The sequence below is a fragment of the Mauremys mutica genome, chromosome 4 (genome assembly GCF_020497125.1).
Source record: "Mauremys mutica isolate MM-2020 ecotype Southern chromosome 4, ASM2049712v1, whole genome shotgun sequence".
NCBI classification, from domain to species: Eukaryota; Metazoa; Chordata; order Testudines; family Geoemydidae; genus Mauremys; species Mauremys mutica.
In genome coordinates, this window is record NC_059075.1 from 122,659,387 (window position 1) to 122,678,335 (window position 18,949).

The 18,949-nt window shown below is 60.4% G+C and overlaps 1 protein-coding gene across 1 annotated transcript; it reads right to left on the reverse strand.

Moving 5' to 3' along the window:
* Positions 1-1,856: 1,856 nt before the first annotated feature.
* ANKRD13D (ankyrin repeat domain 13D) lies at positions 1,857-15,765 on the reverse strand. Its single transcript, XM_045012876.1, has 15 exons — positions 15,570-15,765; positions 12,957-13,092; positions 12,423-12,547; positions 11,183-11,228; positions 10,661-10,804; positions 10,072-10,261; positions 7,893-7,959; positions 7,464-7,545; positions 6,318-6,379; positions 5,951-6,081; positions 5,404-5,561; positions 4,343-4,507; positions 3,956-4,119; positions 3,444-3,523; positions 1,857-3,039 (listed from the first exon to the last, which is right to left on the reverse strand). The coding sequence occupies exons 1-15, from the start codon at positions 15,657-15,659 to the stop codon at positions 2,748-2,750; spliced, it is 1,932 nt and encodes a 643-aa protein (XP_044868811.1). The 5' UTR covers positions 15,660-15,765; the 3' UTR covers positions 1,857-2,747.
* Positions 15,766-18,949: the final 3,184 nt, after the last annotated feature.

Consider the following 18,949-nt stretch of genomic DNA (forward strand, 5'->3'; position numbering starts at 1 on the left):
AGTGTAGGGCTGGAAAGGGCCATGAGAGGTCATCAGGTCCAGCCCCCCCATGCTGGGGCAGGACCAAGTAAACATAGACCATTCCCAGGCAGGGGGTTGTCCCACCTGTTCCTAAAAACCTCCATGATGGGGATTCCACAACCTCTTGGTTCCAGAGCTGAACTACCCTTAGAGTTAGAAAGTTTTTCCTACTATCTAACCTAGATATCCCTTGCTTCATATTAAACCCATTACTTCTCACCCTGCCTTCAGTGGACACACAAAACAATTGACCCATGGTCTCATTATAACAGCCCTTAACATATATGAAGACCTTATCAGGTCCCCTCCTCAGCCATCTTTTCTCAAGACTAAACGTGCCCTGTTTTTAACCTTTCCTCATAGGTCAGTTTTTTTAAATCTCTGATCATTTTTGTTGCTCCCTGCTGGCCTTTCTCCAGTTTGCCCACATCCCTCCCAAAGCATGCACCCAGGGTCGGTGCAAGGATGTTTCACGCCCTAGGCGAAACTTCCACCTTGCACTCTCCCCACCACCACCCTGAGGCGCCCCCCCCTACAGCACCCCCCCACCCCAGCTCACCCCTGCTCTGCGCATGAGCACCAATCAGCTTAGGCGCCACAAGCCTGGGAGGTGGGAGAAGTGAAGCAGCCACAGTGTGCTCGGGGAGGAGGCGGGGCAGGGTTGAGCTGGGGCAGGGAGTTCCCCTGCGTGCCACCGCCCCCCCCCCCTTGCTGCAGGCACCCTTCCCCACGCTCCCCTGCCCCAGCTCCCTCCGCCTAAATGCCGGCGGCGACCTAGGCAGCCGAAGATCCGGCCACCGCAGTCGCTGCCGAAGAAAATGGCGCCCCCCAAATCCTAGCACCCTAGGCGACCGCCTAGGTCGCCTAAATGGTTGCACCAGCCCTGCATGCACCCAGAACTGGACACAGGACTCTAGCTGTGGACTCACCAGAGCTAAGTAGAGTGGGACAGTTACCTCCCGTGTCATACATCCTAGAAGCCCTTTTCTCTGCACCAGTTCTGAATTCTTGAACACAGGTGCCCAGAACTGCGCACGATTCCAGATGAGTACCAGTACCTTGTACAAACAGCACGAACCCTTCCCTACCTGTACAGGAAATACCTCACCTGACACATCCTTGGATTCCATTTGCCTTTTGCACGGCCATATAACCTTGGTGGCTCACTGTCATCCTGTGATCAGCTCGTATGGGCAGGTTCTTTCCAACTGATGAGCACCCAATTTAGAGCAGAAATTCTTCTTTTTAAGACATTACTAATGCGAGGGGAGTGGCAAGAAAGGGGTAAGCTAGGGGGTGGACATGGGGATTGCAACTCAGGGATTCATGGAGCTAATGAAAGCCAGTGCAACCACTTGGCCCCTTCTCTGCTCTAGACTCTCAGGCTCAGGCATGGCCCCCTTGCCCACTGGGCACAGGCGTAGATGGGTCTTGCCTGGCTGTTGAGTATGTCCAAGTCTGTAGTGGATAGGAATAGGGTGATATTCCTTTAAATAGCATGTGAGCCCTCTAGCAGCACTCACGAGAACCCATCCAGAGCAGCAGTGGGCACATAGCCACGCCTGGCACACCCAGGTGTTTCTGTCCTGTAAAGAAGCAAGATGCAACCAAGCCCCCCTGATAAGTGGCAAGGCCTCCCAGTACCAGCAGGACTCTGTGACCCCTTGGCGACTCTGTCTGCATTGGGAGAAGCTGGCCAGAGAGGGACCCCAGAGCAGAGGGGATGCTCTGAGCAGGATACTGGCTCCATTCCCTCCCTCAGGCAGCTGATGCACCAGTAAAGGCCCAGGCCAAAGAGTGACATGCACAATGAAGGGAGCCAGAGAGCCAGGGGGCTGGTTGGTTTCTCCTTTTTATTTCATGGTTCCTGCTGCACAGAGGCCCTCACCTGGCCCCTGCGGGTGCCAGGAGGAGCCGCTCCACGCAGCTGTTCCCTTTCCAACCTTTGGAGTTGAGTTAAAAAAACAAAACCCACCTTTCGCCCTCCCCATTCTAGAGCTGCAGAGATATAAATAAAATAAATTAATCAGGCAGGAGAGGACATGGCAGCTACGCACAGGGGGTTCAGGAGGCGAAACACAGGACTGAAAATTATTGGCCCTGCTTCTGTTTGAGTGTCACATTCCACCTCTCCCACCAATGTAGCATCCCCGTCCTAGTCATCAGGTTTCCGGCCCTGCCTCATCACCTCTAGCCCCACCCCCTTCATTGCCCTCACCCCTATTGCCCATGTGGGCTGACAGGACACAGTCAGAGTGAGAGTGAGAGAGAGTGTGTGTGTTATGCCCAGTTTCAGAATCCCACTACTTCCACCAACATGAATTAAGAGTCCAGTTGGAAACTGCTTTCTCTACAACAGAGAGTTCTTCTTAGCCTCTGCCACTCTGTTGCTGCTCCTCTCCTCCGTTCCCTCAATTCTTCTCTTTCCTCCTAGCCCTACAAAACTTTCCTCCACCAGGCAGGGGGAACAGAATAACCATTTAAAAAAAAAACAAAACAGAAGAGTTAAATTAAATAAGACCCAAGAGGCAGCAGGACTGAGAGCCCTGGGAAAGGCAGAGGGTGTCTCATCAAGTCCAGTCCTGCCCCCTGCAAGACAGGGGGTGGGGAATGGGACGGGTACCCCCCTCAAGGTTAAAAATACAACAGCAAAGCCAGGGCACTGGGGAGCCCCTGGGAGTCTTGGGGGAGGCTGGGTTCAGGGCCCCCTGCTGGTATGCTGGGCATTACTTCTCCGTCAGGGAGAGCTGGAGGATGCGCTGCAGCTCCTCATCCTCCTCACGCCGCCGGCGCTCCTGCTCCTCCTGCTCCCGCGACGACAGCTCCATGGCCAGACGCAGCTGCTCGTCGAAGCTGGGGTAGGCTGGGGGAGGCAGGGCCGAGGAGGAGGAACCATTGGTGCTGGGGGCCGGGCTGTCCTCAGGAGGGACGATGCTGTTGTCGCTGTTGCCTCCGTCACCAGACTCAGTCGCAGCCAGGCCTTGCCCCGACTGCAGGAACATGCTCTCCTGGATGGCGCTGCGGGAGAGAGATGCGGGTCAGCAACTGCCCTCACAGTCCCGCCCCCCAAGACCTGCCTCTCTCTCACAGCTGTGCCCCTTCTTCACAGCCCCACCCCTCACCAATCAGCACCTGTCTCTCACAGCCCCAACCTCCACCAACCAGCCCCTCCCTCACAGCCCTGCCCCCCACTGACCAGCACCTTCCTCTCACAGGCCCATCCCCTCACCGACCAGCACCTGCCTCTCACAGCCCCACCCCACCACCTGCCTCTCACCACCTCACAGGCCCGCCCCCACTGACCAGCCCCTGCCTCATCCTGCCAGCCCAGAGAATGGCTATGTGAGAGGCCAAGGAAGGAAGGGAGGGGTCTGCTGCCCATGGAGGTCCTGGCACAAAGCTCATCCCACCCCAGAACTCACCGCTCCAGCTGCAACTCCTCGTCATAGGAAGGGGGGTTGGAGCCTGGGCGCGTGTTGGTTAGCGCCTCCCAGATAGTGACCTGCAGTCCAGGGCACCAATGAGCACATGGGAATATTCCCCTCCCTTGCTGAATCAGAGACCCCAAATCCCACACCCCTGAACCAGCCAGATAGCTCCCCACCTCAACTGGACAGGAACGGAAGTAGGGAGCTGGCATGCCCTAAAGGGGGAAGGCCCCATGTCCCATTCCCTGCCCCCCTGAGCCCACTAGTCCCAGCACCCTGGGGCTGGATCGGAGCTGGTGCCCCGAGAGGGGAAAGGCTCCATGTCCCATTCCATGCCCCCAAGCCCACCAGTCCCCTCACCCTGGGGCCAGATCAGAGCCAGTGCCCCAAGAGAGGAAAGGCCCCATGTCCCATTCCCTGCCCCCCTGAGCCCACCAGTCCCCCCCACCCTGGGGCCGGATCGGAGCTGGTGCCCTGAGAGGAGAAAGGCCCTGCCTGGATCTCACCTGGTCGGTCTCGGTGCCAGCGTCGAGCAGGCTCTGCTGGATGGCAAACTGCAGCAGGTCATCATCCTCGTCCCGCATGGGCTCATTGCGGCCAGCACCCAGCATAGCGTAGCCCTGGGGCACCTCGAACACTACCGGGTCCACCTCGCAGGGGAACGGGAACACTGGGGAGAGGGGGACGGGGTGAGAGTGGCCCATACCCCACTGGGATCACAGACACACTGCTCCACCTGTAGGAGTCTGCCCCTCCCAGAGAGACACCCACCCCCCACACATACTGCCTTGGCCCTCGACCCTGTGGAGATTGGGGTCAATAGAGGTCACTGTGGGTTTTGCAGTGGGATGCCTGGTGTGCACAGCCCCCCCACCCCTTGCAGGCTCCCCTACCTTTCGGGTTGGGGGGCGCCTCTGCCCCTGCAGCTGGTTCTCTGGCATCCCCTGGGGAGGAGCTGGGGGCAGGGCCGCAGACCCGCACGGAGCTCAGCGACTCATCGCACCCACACAGGTTGCTGAAGGTGATTCGTGCATTGAGCACATGGAAGAGGGGGATCTCTGGTGTGTGTGTGTGTGTGTGAACACGAGAGCATGAGACACTGGGAGCAACGGATGGTTCAGCCCCCAGGCATGCCCCTCACGCATCAGCCACCCTGGCCCAGCTCCCCCTGGCCCCAAGCCACACCTCCTGAGCTCCCCAATCCTGCCCGGCCCCCAGGCACTCCAGCCCAGCTCCCCCCAGCCCCCAGCCACCCATCCCCCTTATGATCCCTGCTGCCCCTCCCCAGCTCCCCCATCCTCCCCAGCCACCCCTCCCCCTCATGCTCCCTGCCACCCCTCCCCACCCCTCAGACCCCCCCTTTCCAGTTCTTCCATCCTCCCTGGCCCCCAGCCTCCACCCCCTTCATGATCCCTGCCACCCACCCCGGCCCAGCTCCTCACAACCCCCAGCCACCTCTCCCCCTCATGATCCCAGCCACACCTCCTCCGCCCCTCAGACCCAGCTCCCCCATCCTTGCTGGCCCCCAGACTCCCTCCTCCTCATGATCCCTGCTGCCCCTCCCCTGCCCCATAACCGCCACTCCCCCCAGCTCCCCCATCCTCCCCGGCCCCCAACCACCCCAGCCCAGATCCCCACGGTCTTCAGCCACCCCTCCCTGTCATGATCCTTGCCACTCCTTGCCCATCATCCCAGCCACCCTTCTCCATGATCCTTGCCACACCTCCCAACTCCCCTTCCCCCAGTCCCTGCCACCCCACTTTGGGGGACCCCTGCCAACCTGCATACCCCCACAACTGGCCCTCATTTCTCCCAACTCCCCCAACCCCCACCACATCTCCAGCCACCTCTGTGCCCCTCAGACTCCCCAGATCCCAGCCATTCCTTCCCCTCCACCCGTCCCCTGCCCACCAAATCCAGCCAGGCCGCCCCCCCTCAGATCTGCCCCACTCACCGATTTTGACAGGGAAGCCGGGTGGCAGCTTGAGGGTGATGAAATCACGCAGCTTGGCGAAGTGGGCGTTGCTGATGGCCATGAGGTCAATGATGGGCGTAACCTGCTCCACCAGCGACAGGGGGTGATCCTCGCACAGCCACAGCGTGGCCTTGAACCTGTCATGGCCGGGAGAGCATCACAGCCAGCTGCCCCAGCCCCAATTCCTGCACGGCACTGGCTATGCAAAGCAAGGGACCAGGCCTGGTGCCCTTTAGGGGCGAGCACTCTACACTGTTGTCCCGGACGCCTGGGTCCCATTCCCTGTCCTGGTCTCTCCCTCACTCTGGGGGCTGGGAGCTGCAGGAACTTCTAAGGTTGAACACACTGCCCTGCCATCCCAGACACCTGGGTCCCATTCTCTGGCAGAGGGGAGCTAGAATTAGGGTGGATTTTCCACGCCATGCAGTATCGCTGGCTGAGAGTGCAGAGCGACTCTTCATGCTCCTCTAGCACATTCTCCCTCTCTGCTGCCATCCCAGACCCCCACCCCCACTCCCCACCTCACCTCTGCACCTTGTTGGACATCTCAATAGGGCGGCCAATGTTGCGGGCCTCCAGGTTGAAGCTGGGGTCGAAGTACTCCTCGGGGGTGATGGCCGTGGGGTTGGTGAGGGTGGCGGACTGCAGCACAGGGGCCTGGAGGGGGCAGGCATGGGGAAGGGGAGTCAGATCCCCCATTCACATGCTCTCTGGCTGTGCCCCTTGTGCCGAATTCCCCCTCACTTGCTGTATTCCCCCCACCCCTCACCCTCAAACAGCCCCATCTCCAGATTCTACCATCATGGCTGGGAACTTGACACTTCTGCCCTGACCCCCACCACACCAGGCGCGCGTCTCGAGTCCTCAGAGCAGGAGGAGAGCCCGTCACTCACCCCGTTGTGGGAGGCATGCTGCTGGGCGATCCCCAGGAAGGACTGGAAGGGCGTCTTGGAGCCTGTGGGGGGCAGTGGGGGGGGAGGGGAAGTAGGTTAGACTCAAAGACCCACTGGAGTGTATGAATCCCCACCACCACCACCTCCCCCCGAGGAAACAGCTACCACTCTCATTCTGTGCCCTGGGGAACCTACTCTGGTAGGGCCAGTTCCCCCACCCCCAGCAATCAGGTCTGATGTGGGTGTGGATACAGAACGCTCAGCATCAGGGGGCAGCTTAAACGAGTGCTCGGGGGGCAGGGCTTGAGACATGATGGACACGTGGAGAGGCGGGCTGTTGTCAGTGGGTTGTGACTGGAGGGGAGGGATGGGTGTGGTGCTGTGACTGAAAGGCCAGGGGGTGGGGCCAGGCCCTTGTAGGCGGGTGCTGTGATTGGAAGGCTGGGGCAGGTCTGTCACAAGGGGAAGTAGGGGGCACTATGGGTGGGCATGTCAGAGCAGGAGGGTTGGGGTGCTGTGATTGGATGCTCAGAGTGGGTATATCAGAGGGGGAGGGGCAGTCTGAAGAGAGGGCTGGGGCCGGGCCTGGCGCCAGGATGGACAGTCGCAGGGGAAGGGGCGATGTACTAGGGTGGCAAAGTGTCCGATTTTCGACTGGAAAGTCCGATCGATGAGGGGACCTGACAGTGTCCAGTCAGATCTACTGACCGGACACCCAATGTCCGGTTACTTCAGGTGTGGGAGGTGGGGAGGAGCTCGGTCATCATCTGCTCCAGCCCCTACTCAGGCAGGTCTGCCTCCTGCCTTCATCGGGCAGCTGCAGCTCCCAGCCCTGGCTCCGCAGGCAAGTCCCTTCTGACCGAGAGGGTTGCAGGGTGGGAGGGGAAAAGCAGCAGGCAACAGGGAAGGGAGGGGGAGAGGAGTGGATGGGGGTGGGGCCTCAGGGGAAGAGGCGGGGCAGGGGAGGTTCCGGCACTCCTGCTGGAGTGTCCAGTTTTTTAATATTACCAAGTTGGCAACCCTATGCTGTGTATATGTGTGGGGCTGGCACTGTGATTGGATATCCAGGGTGGATGTGTCAGAGGGGAAGGGATGGGCCATTGCAGACTGCATGTTCTGATTGGTTGGCTAGGGCCAGCGTGTTACCTTTGGTGCGGGACTTGTCCTGGTCCGATAGGTGCTCGGTTCTTGTTTTAGTGATGAGCTCCACGTTGCTGGCACTGTAAACCTGCCAGGACATGGGGTGTGAATCAGCTTTCCCAGCCCCCTCCCCCATGAGCTACACCCCCGAGGGGTGAGCACCTTGCGCTGCCTTCCCAGACATCTGGTCCCATTTGCTGGCTTGGTATCTCTAGTACACGCGAGGCCCATAGAGGTGAGCACCTCCTCCTGCTCCTAGATGCCTGGGTCCCATTCCCCTTCCTGATCTCTCCTCCCTTGGGAAACTGTGATGCCCCTACAGGCAAGGACTTCACACTGCCATACCACAGGTCTGGGTCCCATCCCGTCCCAGTCTTTCCCTCCCAGTTAAGGTTCCCATCCCATGCACCCCCAGGATGGGGAACAGGGCATTACCTTGGCTTCATAGCCACTGATCACTTCCATCTTCTCCGAGCGCCAGCCCCAGATCCCAGACTTATTCCTGCCAAGATGGGAATGGTCGGGTCAGATACTGCGTTCCCCCACTTCTGCCCCAGCCCACCCTAGACAGACCCCTCCCCTCCCCTCCCCCATATGCCCCAATGCCTGGCTGTGGCTCCCCCAGGCTCCCTCCAGTCAAGAGCTACTCAAGCCCAGCTCTGTTCCTCCCTGGATCCTCCTTTCAGTGCCCAGCTGTGAATAGAGCTGTTGCACAAGAGCTGCAGGCACGTGCACCCCCCAGCCCTGGCTCTGCTCACCAACCCCAAGGGCAGGCATGGAGCTGAAGAACAAGATGCCCAAGGAAAGGCCTGGTCACCTCCCAACCCTGCTCACTAGCATGAGCGGTCATATGAGGGCCTGTCACATGCGCCTCTCCCCCACGCTGCTCACTAGTACACACGGTTGTACGAGGGCCCGTCACACATGCAGATCCCCTGCCCCACTCACTAGCACACACACAATCATATGAAGACTTATTGCCTATATGGATCCCCTGCCCACTCATTAAGACACACAGCCATACGAGGACCCATGGACCCACTCACTAACACACACAGTTGTGCCTGTCACACACAAAGATCCCCGGCCCCACTCACTAACACATGTGGTCACATGAAGGCCTGTTGCATATACGGACCCCCTACACTTCTCATTCGCACATGCAGCCATATGAGGACCCATTGCATATGAGGGCCAGTCATACGTGCGGACCCCCCTGTCCCGCTCACTAGCACACACACCATCATATGAAGGACTATTGCATATACAAACCCCCTGCCCCCTCATTAAGACACGCAGCCATACGAGAGCCCATCACACACATGGACCCCGGTCCCACCCCACTCATTAGTGCACACGGTTGTGCCCATCACACACGCAGATCACCCACCCTGCTCACTAGCACATGTGGTCATATGAAGTCCCATCGTACACATGGACCTCCTGCCCCTCTCACTAGCACACACGGTCATACAAGGGCCCGTCGTACATGAAGACCCCCCCGCCCCACTGACTAGCACACACAATTGTGTCCGTCACACATGCAGATCCCCTGCCCCGCTCACTAGCACACACACCATCATATGAAAGACTATGGCATATACAAACCCCCTGCCCCCTCATTAAGACAGGCAGCCATACGAGGGCCCATCGCACATGTGGCCCCCTGACCCTCCCAACTCACTAGTGCACACGGTTGTGCCCGTCACACACACATCACCCACCCCGCTCACTAGCACATGTGGTCACATGAATCCCTGTTGCACATGCAGATTCCTCTGTCCATCTCACTAGCATGTGCAGTTGTATGAGGATCCCCAGCCTATCTCACTAGTATGCATGGTCATTTAAGGGCCCATTGCACACGCAGACCACCACTCCACTCCATGCTCACTAGCACACACGGTCGTACAAGGGCCAATCACACATGTGAATCCCCTGCCCCGCTCACTAGCACACACGGTCGTACAAGGGCCCGTCACACACATGGATCCCCCACCCCGCTCATCAGTTGCGACCACAAAAATGTCAGTCGTGCCCATCCCCCCTCCCCACTGTCCACAGCCTCTAGCACAAGGGCATCTCGTGCACAGCCACCTCACCCGCCACTTGTGCGTTTCTCATAGACTCATAGACTTTAAGGTCAGAAGGGACCATTATGATCATCTAGTCTAACCTCCTGCACAATGCAGGCCACAGAATCTCACCCATTCACTCCTGTAACAAACCCCTAACCTATGTCTGAGTTATTGAAGTCCTCAAATCATGGTTTAAAGACCTCAAGGTGCAGAGAATTCTCCAGCAAGTGACACGTACCCCACGCTGCAGAGGAAGGCGAAAAACCTCCAGGGCCTCTGCCAATCTTCCCTGGAGAAAATTCCTTCCCGACCCCAAATATGGCAATCAATTAAACCCTGAGCATGTAGGCAAGACTCACCAGCCAGCATGCTCCTCCTTCCCTGCCCTCCCTCGCCAGTCACATACTCCCCTGCCTCCCTCATGTCTGTCCTCGTGCACCCTGCGTCTCACACCCGCCCCTCTCAGAGGCCTGCCCCCACGTGGTCAGCCTGCATGAATGCCCCCCACACGTCCTCCCCCTCCCACCCCAGCTCACCGCTCGAAGGCGATGTTCTTGGTGTCGAGGTGGGTGGAGACGATGGGCGAGGTCAGCCGGCTAGCCACGTGCTCCTCGGTGGGCTGCATGGCAGCCAGCATCAGCTCTGGCTCATGCAGGGCCAGCGACAGCGTCTCCGTGTAGACCACCTGCTTGTCGTGATCCACCTCCATCACCACGGCACCCTCCTCTGGCCAGGGGGAGAGGGGACACATCAGTGCCACAATCCCACCCTACCCCAGGCCAGGTTGGAGGTACCATGGTGATGTCGACTCAGCCTCCCTCCAGGATCCCCTGAGACTATGTGTAGGCGGACTGCTTCCCTGGCCTTTTCCAGCAGCCATATCCCAATGGAGCGCCAACTCCCATTGGCAGTGACCCCATTCCCCTCCCCAGGGCTGGGCCAGCTGGGGTCTCAGCCCCATCTCTGGGAGTCCCTCGTGTTGGGGAGTGGAAAGGGGCCCAGCTCTACTACTCAGTCAGATCGGGGAGGTGCATCCTGCACAGGGCATTGAGAGGAAATAGAGCCCAATTCCCCCGGGGGCAGAGGAATGGGGTGGGGCCCGGAGAGGCTGGGGGCATCTCTGACCTTCCCCCTTGAAGATATAGCTGCGCCGCCCACGCTGCCAGGTCATGTGCTCGAAGCCCAGCAGGGTGGTGTCGACCCGCAGGCTCTCGCCACGCTTCCACACCCGGTATACATCGCTCGGGCACACCTTGGAGACCAGGGGCACTGTGGGGGAGGGACAGAGAGTGAGCGGGGGAGGGGCACGGCAGTGTGGGCAGCTGCACCCCACCGGGGAGGGTGTGTCCAGATGCCTGCAGTTCCTCCTCCCAGCCAGCGGGGGCTCCATTATGGTGCTGGGCTTAACATGGCCAGGCAGCGCTCCCATCCCCCCAAACTCCCATGCCAGGGCCCAGCTCCGAGAAAGGGAGGCACTAGCTGCTGGCAGATCAGGGGCAGGGTAGTGGCTGGGTGGGGACAATGACCAGGGGGATCTAGTCTCCCCCCTCCATATAGCCGGATATCCCTGGTCTCTGGCACTGGGGAAGGAGATTGGGGGTGTCCTCCTGCAAACCCCCCTTCGGGAGCCCCCAGGGACGGACTCACCCCAGCTGGTGAACTCCCACTTCATCTCCACGTAGAAATCAGGGGCCTGGAAGAGAGGAGACAGCAAAGGGATGAGATCAGGCATTCCCAGCAGAGATCGGGGTGGGGGAGATCAGGGTCTGCAGGACGGGGGGAATCCCTGAAGAGATTGAGGTCTGAGAGATCATGGGGGATTCCCTGGAGGGATTGGGGGGGGGGAGATCAGAAGGGAGGGAATTCCCTGAAGTGATCAGATTGGGGAGGAGCAGGGAAAGAGAGATCCGGACTTGGGGAGGAGGGGAGGTCCCTCCCTGATTAGGGGTAGCGGGTAAGAACAGGATCCCGGGGGGAAGTGAGGGGATCCCTGCAGAGATCCTGGGGGACAAATCTCAAGCTGGGAAATCCCCAGGGCTGGGTGAGATCCTAAGTGTGCTCCTGTCCAAGATCCTGGGGGATCCCAATGTATCCCCCACTGTGAGCGCCCAGGGCTTAGCTCTCAGGAGGCACCTAGGGGCCAGCAGGGCAGGGGTGCCAGGGGGCTGGGGGGGTCATCCGTATCCCAGGGTGGGATCCCAGAGGGCTGGGGTCCCAGGGGTGTGTCTGTAACTCAGGGTAGGAATGCCAGGGGGCTGGGGCCCCAGGGGGGAGTCTGTACCCCAGGGCAAGGGTACCAGGGGGCTGTGGTCCTGGGGCGGGTTTGTACTCCAGGGCAAGGCTGGCAGGGGGCTCAGGTCCCTGGGGGGGCTGAACCACAGGGCGGGGGTACCAGAGGGCTGGGGGGTGTCTGCATCCTAGGGCAGGGGTGCCAGAGGGCTGGGGTCACAGGGGTGTGTGTCTGTACCCCAGGGCAGGGGGGGGCAGGGGGATGGGGTCCCAGGGATGTGGGTCTGAACCCCAGGGCAAAGCTGGCAGGGGGCTGGGGTCCCAAGGGGTCTGTACCCCAGGGTGTGGGTCCTGGGGGGGTCTGTACCCCAGAGCAAGAGTGCCAGGGGGCTAGGGTTCCAGGGGGGTCTGCACCCCAGGGAGGGGATGCCAGGGGAGTTGGGGTTCTGGGGGGTTCTGTACCCCAGGGCAAGGCTGGCAGGGGGCTGAGGTCCCAGGGGTCTGTACCCCAGGGCGAAGGTGCCATGGGGCTGGGGTCCTGTGTGTGTGTGTGTCTGTATCCCAGGGTGGGGATGCGAGGGGGCTGGGATCCGGGGGGAAAGGGGGGGGTCTGTACCCGAGGGCAAGGCTGGTTGGGGGCACACGCGCACACACTAACCTTGCGCAGTTTGTTGAGCAGCTCGGGGATGCCAGCCAGGCGGTTGGTGGCACGCTGGTAGTCGCGGTATTGGAGCACCAGTTGCACCATCTCAGGGTCCCCGGTGCTGACGGCCTCCTGCAGGACTGGGGGAGGGGCAGAGAGGGAGCAACACGGAGTCATCAGGGATAGGGCACTGCCTGTCCCCTCTGCACACTGGCACCCAAGCCAGCACCCTCCCCTGCACACACCCCGGGCAAGGCCAGCACCAACCCATTGCCCTGGGCATGCAAAGCCAGGTACCCAATGGCACAACACAGGGCCCTCTGCTAGCAAAGTCCAGGTCTGAATCCTGGGTCCATGGACACCAGCCCCCTGGAGCATGGCAGAGGGGAGGCTGAGACCTCCAGGAGCTAGTGGGGGAGAAATTCCGTGCCATAGGGGAGGAGCCGTGCAGCAGAGGGGCTGGCACCAGAGCTGCCCAACTCCCCATAACTGCCCCCCAACCCCCCATACCTGCCCTCCCCCAGCTCCGTGTACTCCCCCCGCCAGTACCTGTCCAGCCATTGGCATTCTCCCTGCCCACGTTGGCGTTGTGCCGCAGCAGCACCCGGGCCGACTCGAGGTTGCCCAGTGACACAGCCAGCTCCAGAGGTGTGCGGCCCCGTGGGTCGATCAACTCGATATCGTGCTGAACGGGAACTGCGGGGTTAACAGCTGTACACCCCCCATGCCCCAGTGGGCTAAACTAGGGCCCCAGCTGTACCACTGCCGTCCTGGAGGCCTGGGTCCCATTCCCCATCCTGGGCTCTGGCCTCTCTGCCGGGGCTGGAAGCTGTTGGGCCTCTATGCCTGCCATCCTGGGTCCCATTCTACCTGCCCCCTTCCCCCCCAAGGGGACTCTCCTGCCCAGCTCCTCAGCCTCACTCATGCAAAGGTGCCCCTCCCATGGCAGTGAGGGGACATGGGGGTGCCTTGTCCTGCCCCCTTCCCCTATGGCCCCTCCCAGCTTGTCAAACTCCTGACTGGCTGTAGTGGGCTGTGGGCAGAGACGGGATCATGGGGGGTGCTGAGGGCAGGGATGTGGGTTTATGCCGAGATCGCTCTCCAGACCCTAGTGCTGGTTGGAGAGAAGAGAGAAGGGGCTGGGAGGGCTATGGAATGGGGTTGATCCCACACCTGCCCTGTGAGCAGATCCCACTCCAGTGCCTGGTACTGGCTGGGGAACGTGGGGACCTGGTGAGAACCTGGTGAGAGGGATCGGGGCAGGTGGGAGCTGATTAGGAAATAAGGGCTGGGGCTGCCTGGGTGCAGTTTGCTCTCCAGCACCTGGTGCCATTTGGAGCGATGCTGGGGTGAGGTGGGGCGGGGGGGCAGGTGGAGGGGAAGAGGAACCAGGGGGACCTGGGGTGGGGGGGACCTGGTGGGGAGGGTGCTGGCTAGAGGTGTCAGGTGGAGGAATGGAGGATGGGGGTACCAGGGTCAGGGTACATAGTGGGGTGATGCTGGGCGTAGGGGATACTGGATGGAGGAGTGGGATTAGGAGGGTACCTGGTGCAGGTACTGGGGGGTACCAGAAGGAGGGGGTTAGAGGGTACCTAGTGAGGGTACCAGAGTGGAAAGGATGGAGGATAGGGGTCCTGGTGTGGGGTACCAAGTGAAGGGATGGAGGCTACTCAGAGGGGTGAGTAGAGAGGGTATCAGGGTGGGGTGGGGGTACCAGAGTATTGAAATGGAGAATGGGGATCTGGGGTAGAGGAATGGGGATTGGGGGGTACCTGGGTTTAGGGGGTATCCAGTGGGGGGATGTGGGGGTAGGGGACACCTGGAGAGTGGTGATGCAGGGTTAGTGAGATGCTGGATTGAGGTTCAGGAGTGGGGAATACCTGGTGTAGGAATAGGAGTTGGGGGTGTGTGTGCCAGAGTGGGATATCCCAGGTGGGTTACGGGGTACCTATAGAAGGGGTTCCTGATGGGGTGGAGGAGGTCCCGGGGGGGGTGTGCCCAGTGGAGTGGGGGTCCTGGGAGGGGTTGGTGGGTCCCTGTGGTGGGGCTACCCATGGGGGGTGGGGTGCCCTGTGCGGCCCCAGGGTGGAGGTTAGGAGGGTCCCCACAGTGTAGAGTCCTAAGTGTGCCTGGTGGGCTGAGGTCCTGAGGGGTGCCTGGTGGTGTTAGGGGGTCCCAGAAGTGCCTGATGGGTGGGGTTCCCCAGGGGGTCCCGGGGTGGCTGCAGCAGAGTAGGGATGCCCAGTGGAGTGGGCAATTCTGGGGGGTCCCATGGGTCTAGGGGTTGCCAGGTGACCAGTACCCAGCAGATTGGCAGGGTGTCTGCTGGGATGGGGGTCAGTGGAGTGGGGAGTGCCTAGCGGGGTGGAGAATGTTAGGAGGTTAAGGCATGGCTGGTGCCTGGTGGGGTGGAGAATGTTAAGGGGTCCCAGGGTTTGGGGGGGGTTTGCTGGAGAGTTAAGGAGTCACCCAGCAGGGTGGGGGTGCCCAGTGTGTTGCCCAGGGGTGGCTGGCAGGGTAGCGAGAGCTGGGGTTTGGGGTTCTGGGGGTGCCACAATGGGATGGGGGGTTCTGGGAGTTTAGGGGATTTCCATGGTGTTTGGCAGGGTGTGTGGGGGGTCCTGGGAAAGACAAGTAGGATGTTGTGGGGGGGTATCCCAGGAGGTCCTGGGGTGCCCAGTAGGGTGGAAGGTCTGGGATGCCTTGAAGGGTTCCAGGAGTGCCCAGAGGGGTGAAGGGTCCCAGAGTCCCAAGCGTGCCCAGTGGGGTGCGGTAAATCCCAGGGAGGGTTCTGGGGCTGCCAGGCGAACCCGGGGGGCGGGGGGCCCCAGAGGCACCCAATGGGGTGGGGAGTATCCCAGGGGGAGGCTGGGGGACTAGCATAGCAAGGGGGATTCTGGGGGTGCCCGGTGGGGGGGATACCGGGGGGTCTGGATGCTCAGCGGAGTAGGGGGTTCCCCGGGAGGGTCCGGGGTGCCGCTGGGGTCCCGGAAGGTGCCAGGGATGTAAGCGCGGGGGGGTGGGGTGTCCAAGGGAGGGTGCCGGAGGTGACCGGCGAGGTGGGGTGGGGGGTCGCGGAGAGGGTCTCGCGGGAGCCCGCAGGGGTGGGGGAGGTCCCGGGGATGCTCGGCGAAGTGGGGAAAATCGCGGCGGGTCCCGCACCTGCCCCGTGCGCAGCTCGCTCTCCAGCGCCTGGTGCCGGTTGTGCCAGGCCAGCAGGTGCAGCGGGAAGGCGTCTCCGGCCCGGGCCATCCCGTCACCATATCCTCGGCCCGGCCGAGGCTGCGGCTGCCCTGCGCGGCGCTGGCGGCTCCGGGCGGCGGGCGCGGGGCCTGGCCCGGAATCGCTGCAGCGGCCGGGGGCGGTGAGGCGGGGCGGAGCGCGGCGCGGCGCTGGGCGGAGCGCGCCGGGCGGCCTCGCTGGGCCCTGGCGCCCCCCCAGCTCCGCCCGAGCCATGCACCGGCCTGGGGCGCTGCCCCGTGCCTGCCCCCCAGCGGCGTCTCAGCCCTGCCCGCTGCACCCTAACTAGCCCACAGGACATCTCAGCCCCGCCCCGCTGCACCCTACTTCCCCTTGGGGCCTCTCAGCCCTGCCCAGCCAAATATTAACTGCCCTCCTTGGGGCATTTTAGCCCAGCCCCCTGCATCTTAACTGCCCTCCTTTGGGGCATCTGCGCCCTGTTCCCTTCCCCTGAGGCCACCGTAGCTCTGCCCACCTCCTGCATTTTAACTGCTTCCCTCCATGGGCCACCTGTCTCCCCTGCATCTTAACTGTCCACCTTGTGGCATTTTAGCCCTGCCTGCCCCCCAGGTCACCTGAGCTCTTCTGCCCCCCTGTGATAAGACCGTGATAATAGGGCCTTATTGTCGTGTGGAAGCACACTGTGTGCCTCTACATTCCAAAGTGAAGGTGCAATTGCCATGTGGGCACAACTAGCAATGCCAGGACTCATGAGAGGGGTAGCTGTGTTAGTCTGTATCCACAAAAACAAGCAGCTTAAAGACTAACAGATTGATTTGGGCACAAGTTTTCATGGGTAAAAACCCACTTCTTCAGATGCATGGAGGCTTGGTCATGCCAGGACTCTTGGCAGCTGCAGCCTGTAGTCAGGCTCCTGAACAGGCTGGTATTGGGGTGGCTAGCCCCTGCCATCATATCCTCATGGCTTTTCTTCCCTCCCCCGGCTAGGTTAGGGCTAGCACAGGTCTGCCACCTCCCCTGGCTGTGACACTGTACCCTGTGACTGTCAGCTCTTTGAGGCAGGGACTGTGTTCTATGTGTACAGCACCTAGCACAACAGGGATCCTGGTCCACTGCTGGGCTCCTGTGCTACTACCATGCAAATAAATACCTTGAGCCTTACTGCTGCCCCTTTGCATGGGAACATTTTGCTACAGGCTCTAATTACATGGTCACTTGTGAAAACTCACAGGAACCCCGGGTGGGGGGAGAGCTAAGACCTGCCTCCCTGGGGCAGGGATTTGCTTAGGGTTATGGGACTGGTTAACACAGGTTAGTGGAAGAGGCAAGATTTGAGCTCCTGGATCCCAGTCTAGTGCATCTTCCCCTAGGCCAAAGGGTATTTTGGGAGGGCAGGAGGCTAGAGGTGGAATATAGTTTCCAGTGAAATCAGCCTCAAATTGGCTCATCCCCTTTTTGCAGCACTGTTCATCCTGGCTGACCAAAAAGTACTTTAACCAGCTACATAGCATGAGGGTGGAATTGCTTAATCCAGCAGCACTAAGATGCAGCTTCTTCTGGGGCATGGCACAGCAGCTGTTTACACTGGGATCCCTCACCTGGTGCTGAGATGCTGCAACCACTGGGGTGGGATGCAGCAGCTCTCTATATAAGTAACACCAAGCTCTGCAATGTATCCATCTCTGGGGTGGGATGCAGTGGCTGTATATATAACTAAAACCAGGCACTAAGATGCAGCCACATATATAAATAATACCCAACACTGAGATGCAGCTACCTCTGGGGTGAGATGCAGCAGCAGATGTAAATATTATCAAGCACTGAGATGGGATGTAGCAGCCATATATATATATATATAAGCATTACTAAACAATGAGATACAGTCACCTCTGGGGTGTGCCATAGTGGCTGTTTAAAAGACCAGAGCAACACCCATCACAAGAGTCTGGCTAGCAGGAATGGTCACATTTTGCTCTGTTTGCTTCCCACCCATACACCACCTTAGCCTGGGGGCTTGCTGAGGCATCTTCCCATTCAGGGTCCTATGTTTGCTGCAGGCCCAAGTCTTGGCTACCCTGGGCACCCTGGCTGCTTCAGGCCAGCTTGGAGAATCTCAAGGAGGCTGGGTTGGCTGCTGTGATGCAAGCACTGCTGCCATCTGTGCTTCCTGTTTGCAAGCAGAGCTGGTTTGGCACGAGGGCGTCTGGATCTGGGGAGGTGCTCCCCCGCAGGGTACAGGGCACCACCTTCTGCAGGGATAATGAGAGGTTAGGAAAGGCAGTGATGGTGAATCACGGGGAATGCCAACGAAGGAATGCAGGGAGGCAGGCTGGAGTCAGTCAAGCTGGCCGGGAAGCCAGGATGATGAACTTGCTTCTCCCCAAACATGCCAGGGATCTTTACCCACCACAAGGGGCACAAGGCACAGATTGGCTAGGCATGAGAAAGACCCCACCCCCCACCCCCACAGCACAGCACCCTACAGGTACATTGGGGTCAGCACTGACTGCAAGGGGACAGACACAATGTCCTCTACTGAGTCCCCACCCTGCTCCTGTCAGCACAGCACCTCCTAGTGCCAGGCCATGGCATTGGAGCACATCTCCACTGCACCCCCGCCCTGAGCATTTGGAGCCATCCCTGCCTGTCTGCTTTGCCCTGGGGCAGGTGCTGCCAGCTGCCTGAGCTGGAGAAGGGGCTAACACTGCCTGGCTGTTGCCTTGTTCTATTACAGCTGGTTAAATCCACCTCTCAGGTGGAGCCTCGTTCCCCCATTCAGCATCTTGGAACCATTGTTTGCCTTGAAGCAAATCCCTGGGGAGGGAATGGTGGCAGGACAAGGGCCCAGCAGTTTCTGAAGCAAACACAGGCCTGGAGCATGGGGAGAACAGGGAGACACACAGCCCTGCAGTTCCCATTCCAGCCAGGCGTGGGCCATTGCAACAATTCGCTGCCAGCTCACTAGCCCCTGGGTGGTTTGCAAACCAGGGTGGAGCTGGCTCTGGTTTGCTGGGGGAGGTGGGCACAGAGGGGCTGCCCCTGGGACCCACTGGCTTTGAGCCTACCCAGCAGAAACACAGGGCTCTTTTCTGGGACCAGGGACCCTTTTCTCAGACCAGGAGCAGGGCCCAGATTGGGTGGGCAGGGGGTTGCTCCTGTAGCCCAGAAACAGCTGCCTTGGGGGGGTGGCTTTGATACAACCACAAGGCCCAGCAGAGAGGAACCGAAACTGATAGGGGGAAGGGATACATTGGCAGATCTGGGGGGCAGGGCTGGGGGAGCTGTGGCTCAGCCCTGAATCCCCTAGCATGTACCCTCCTCCACATACAACCCCATGGCCC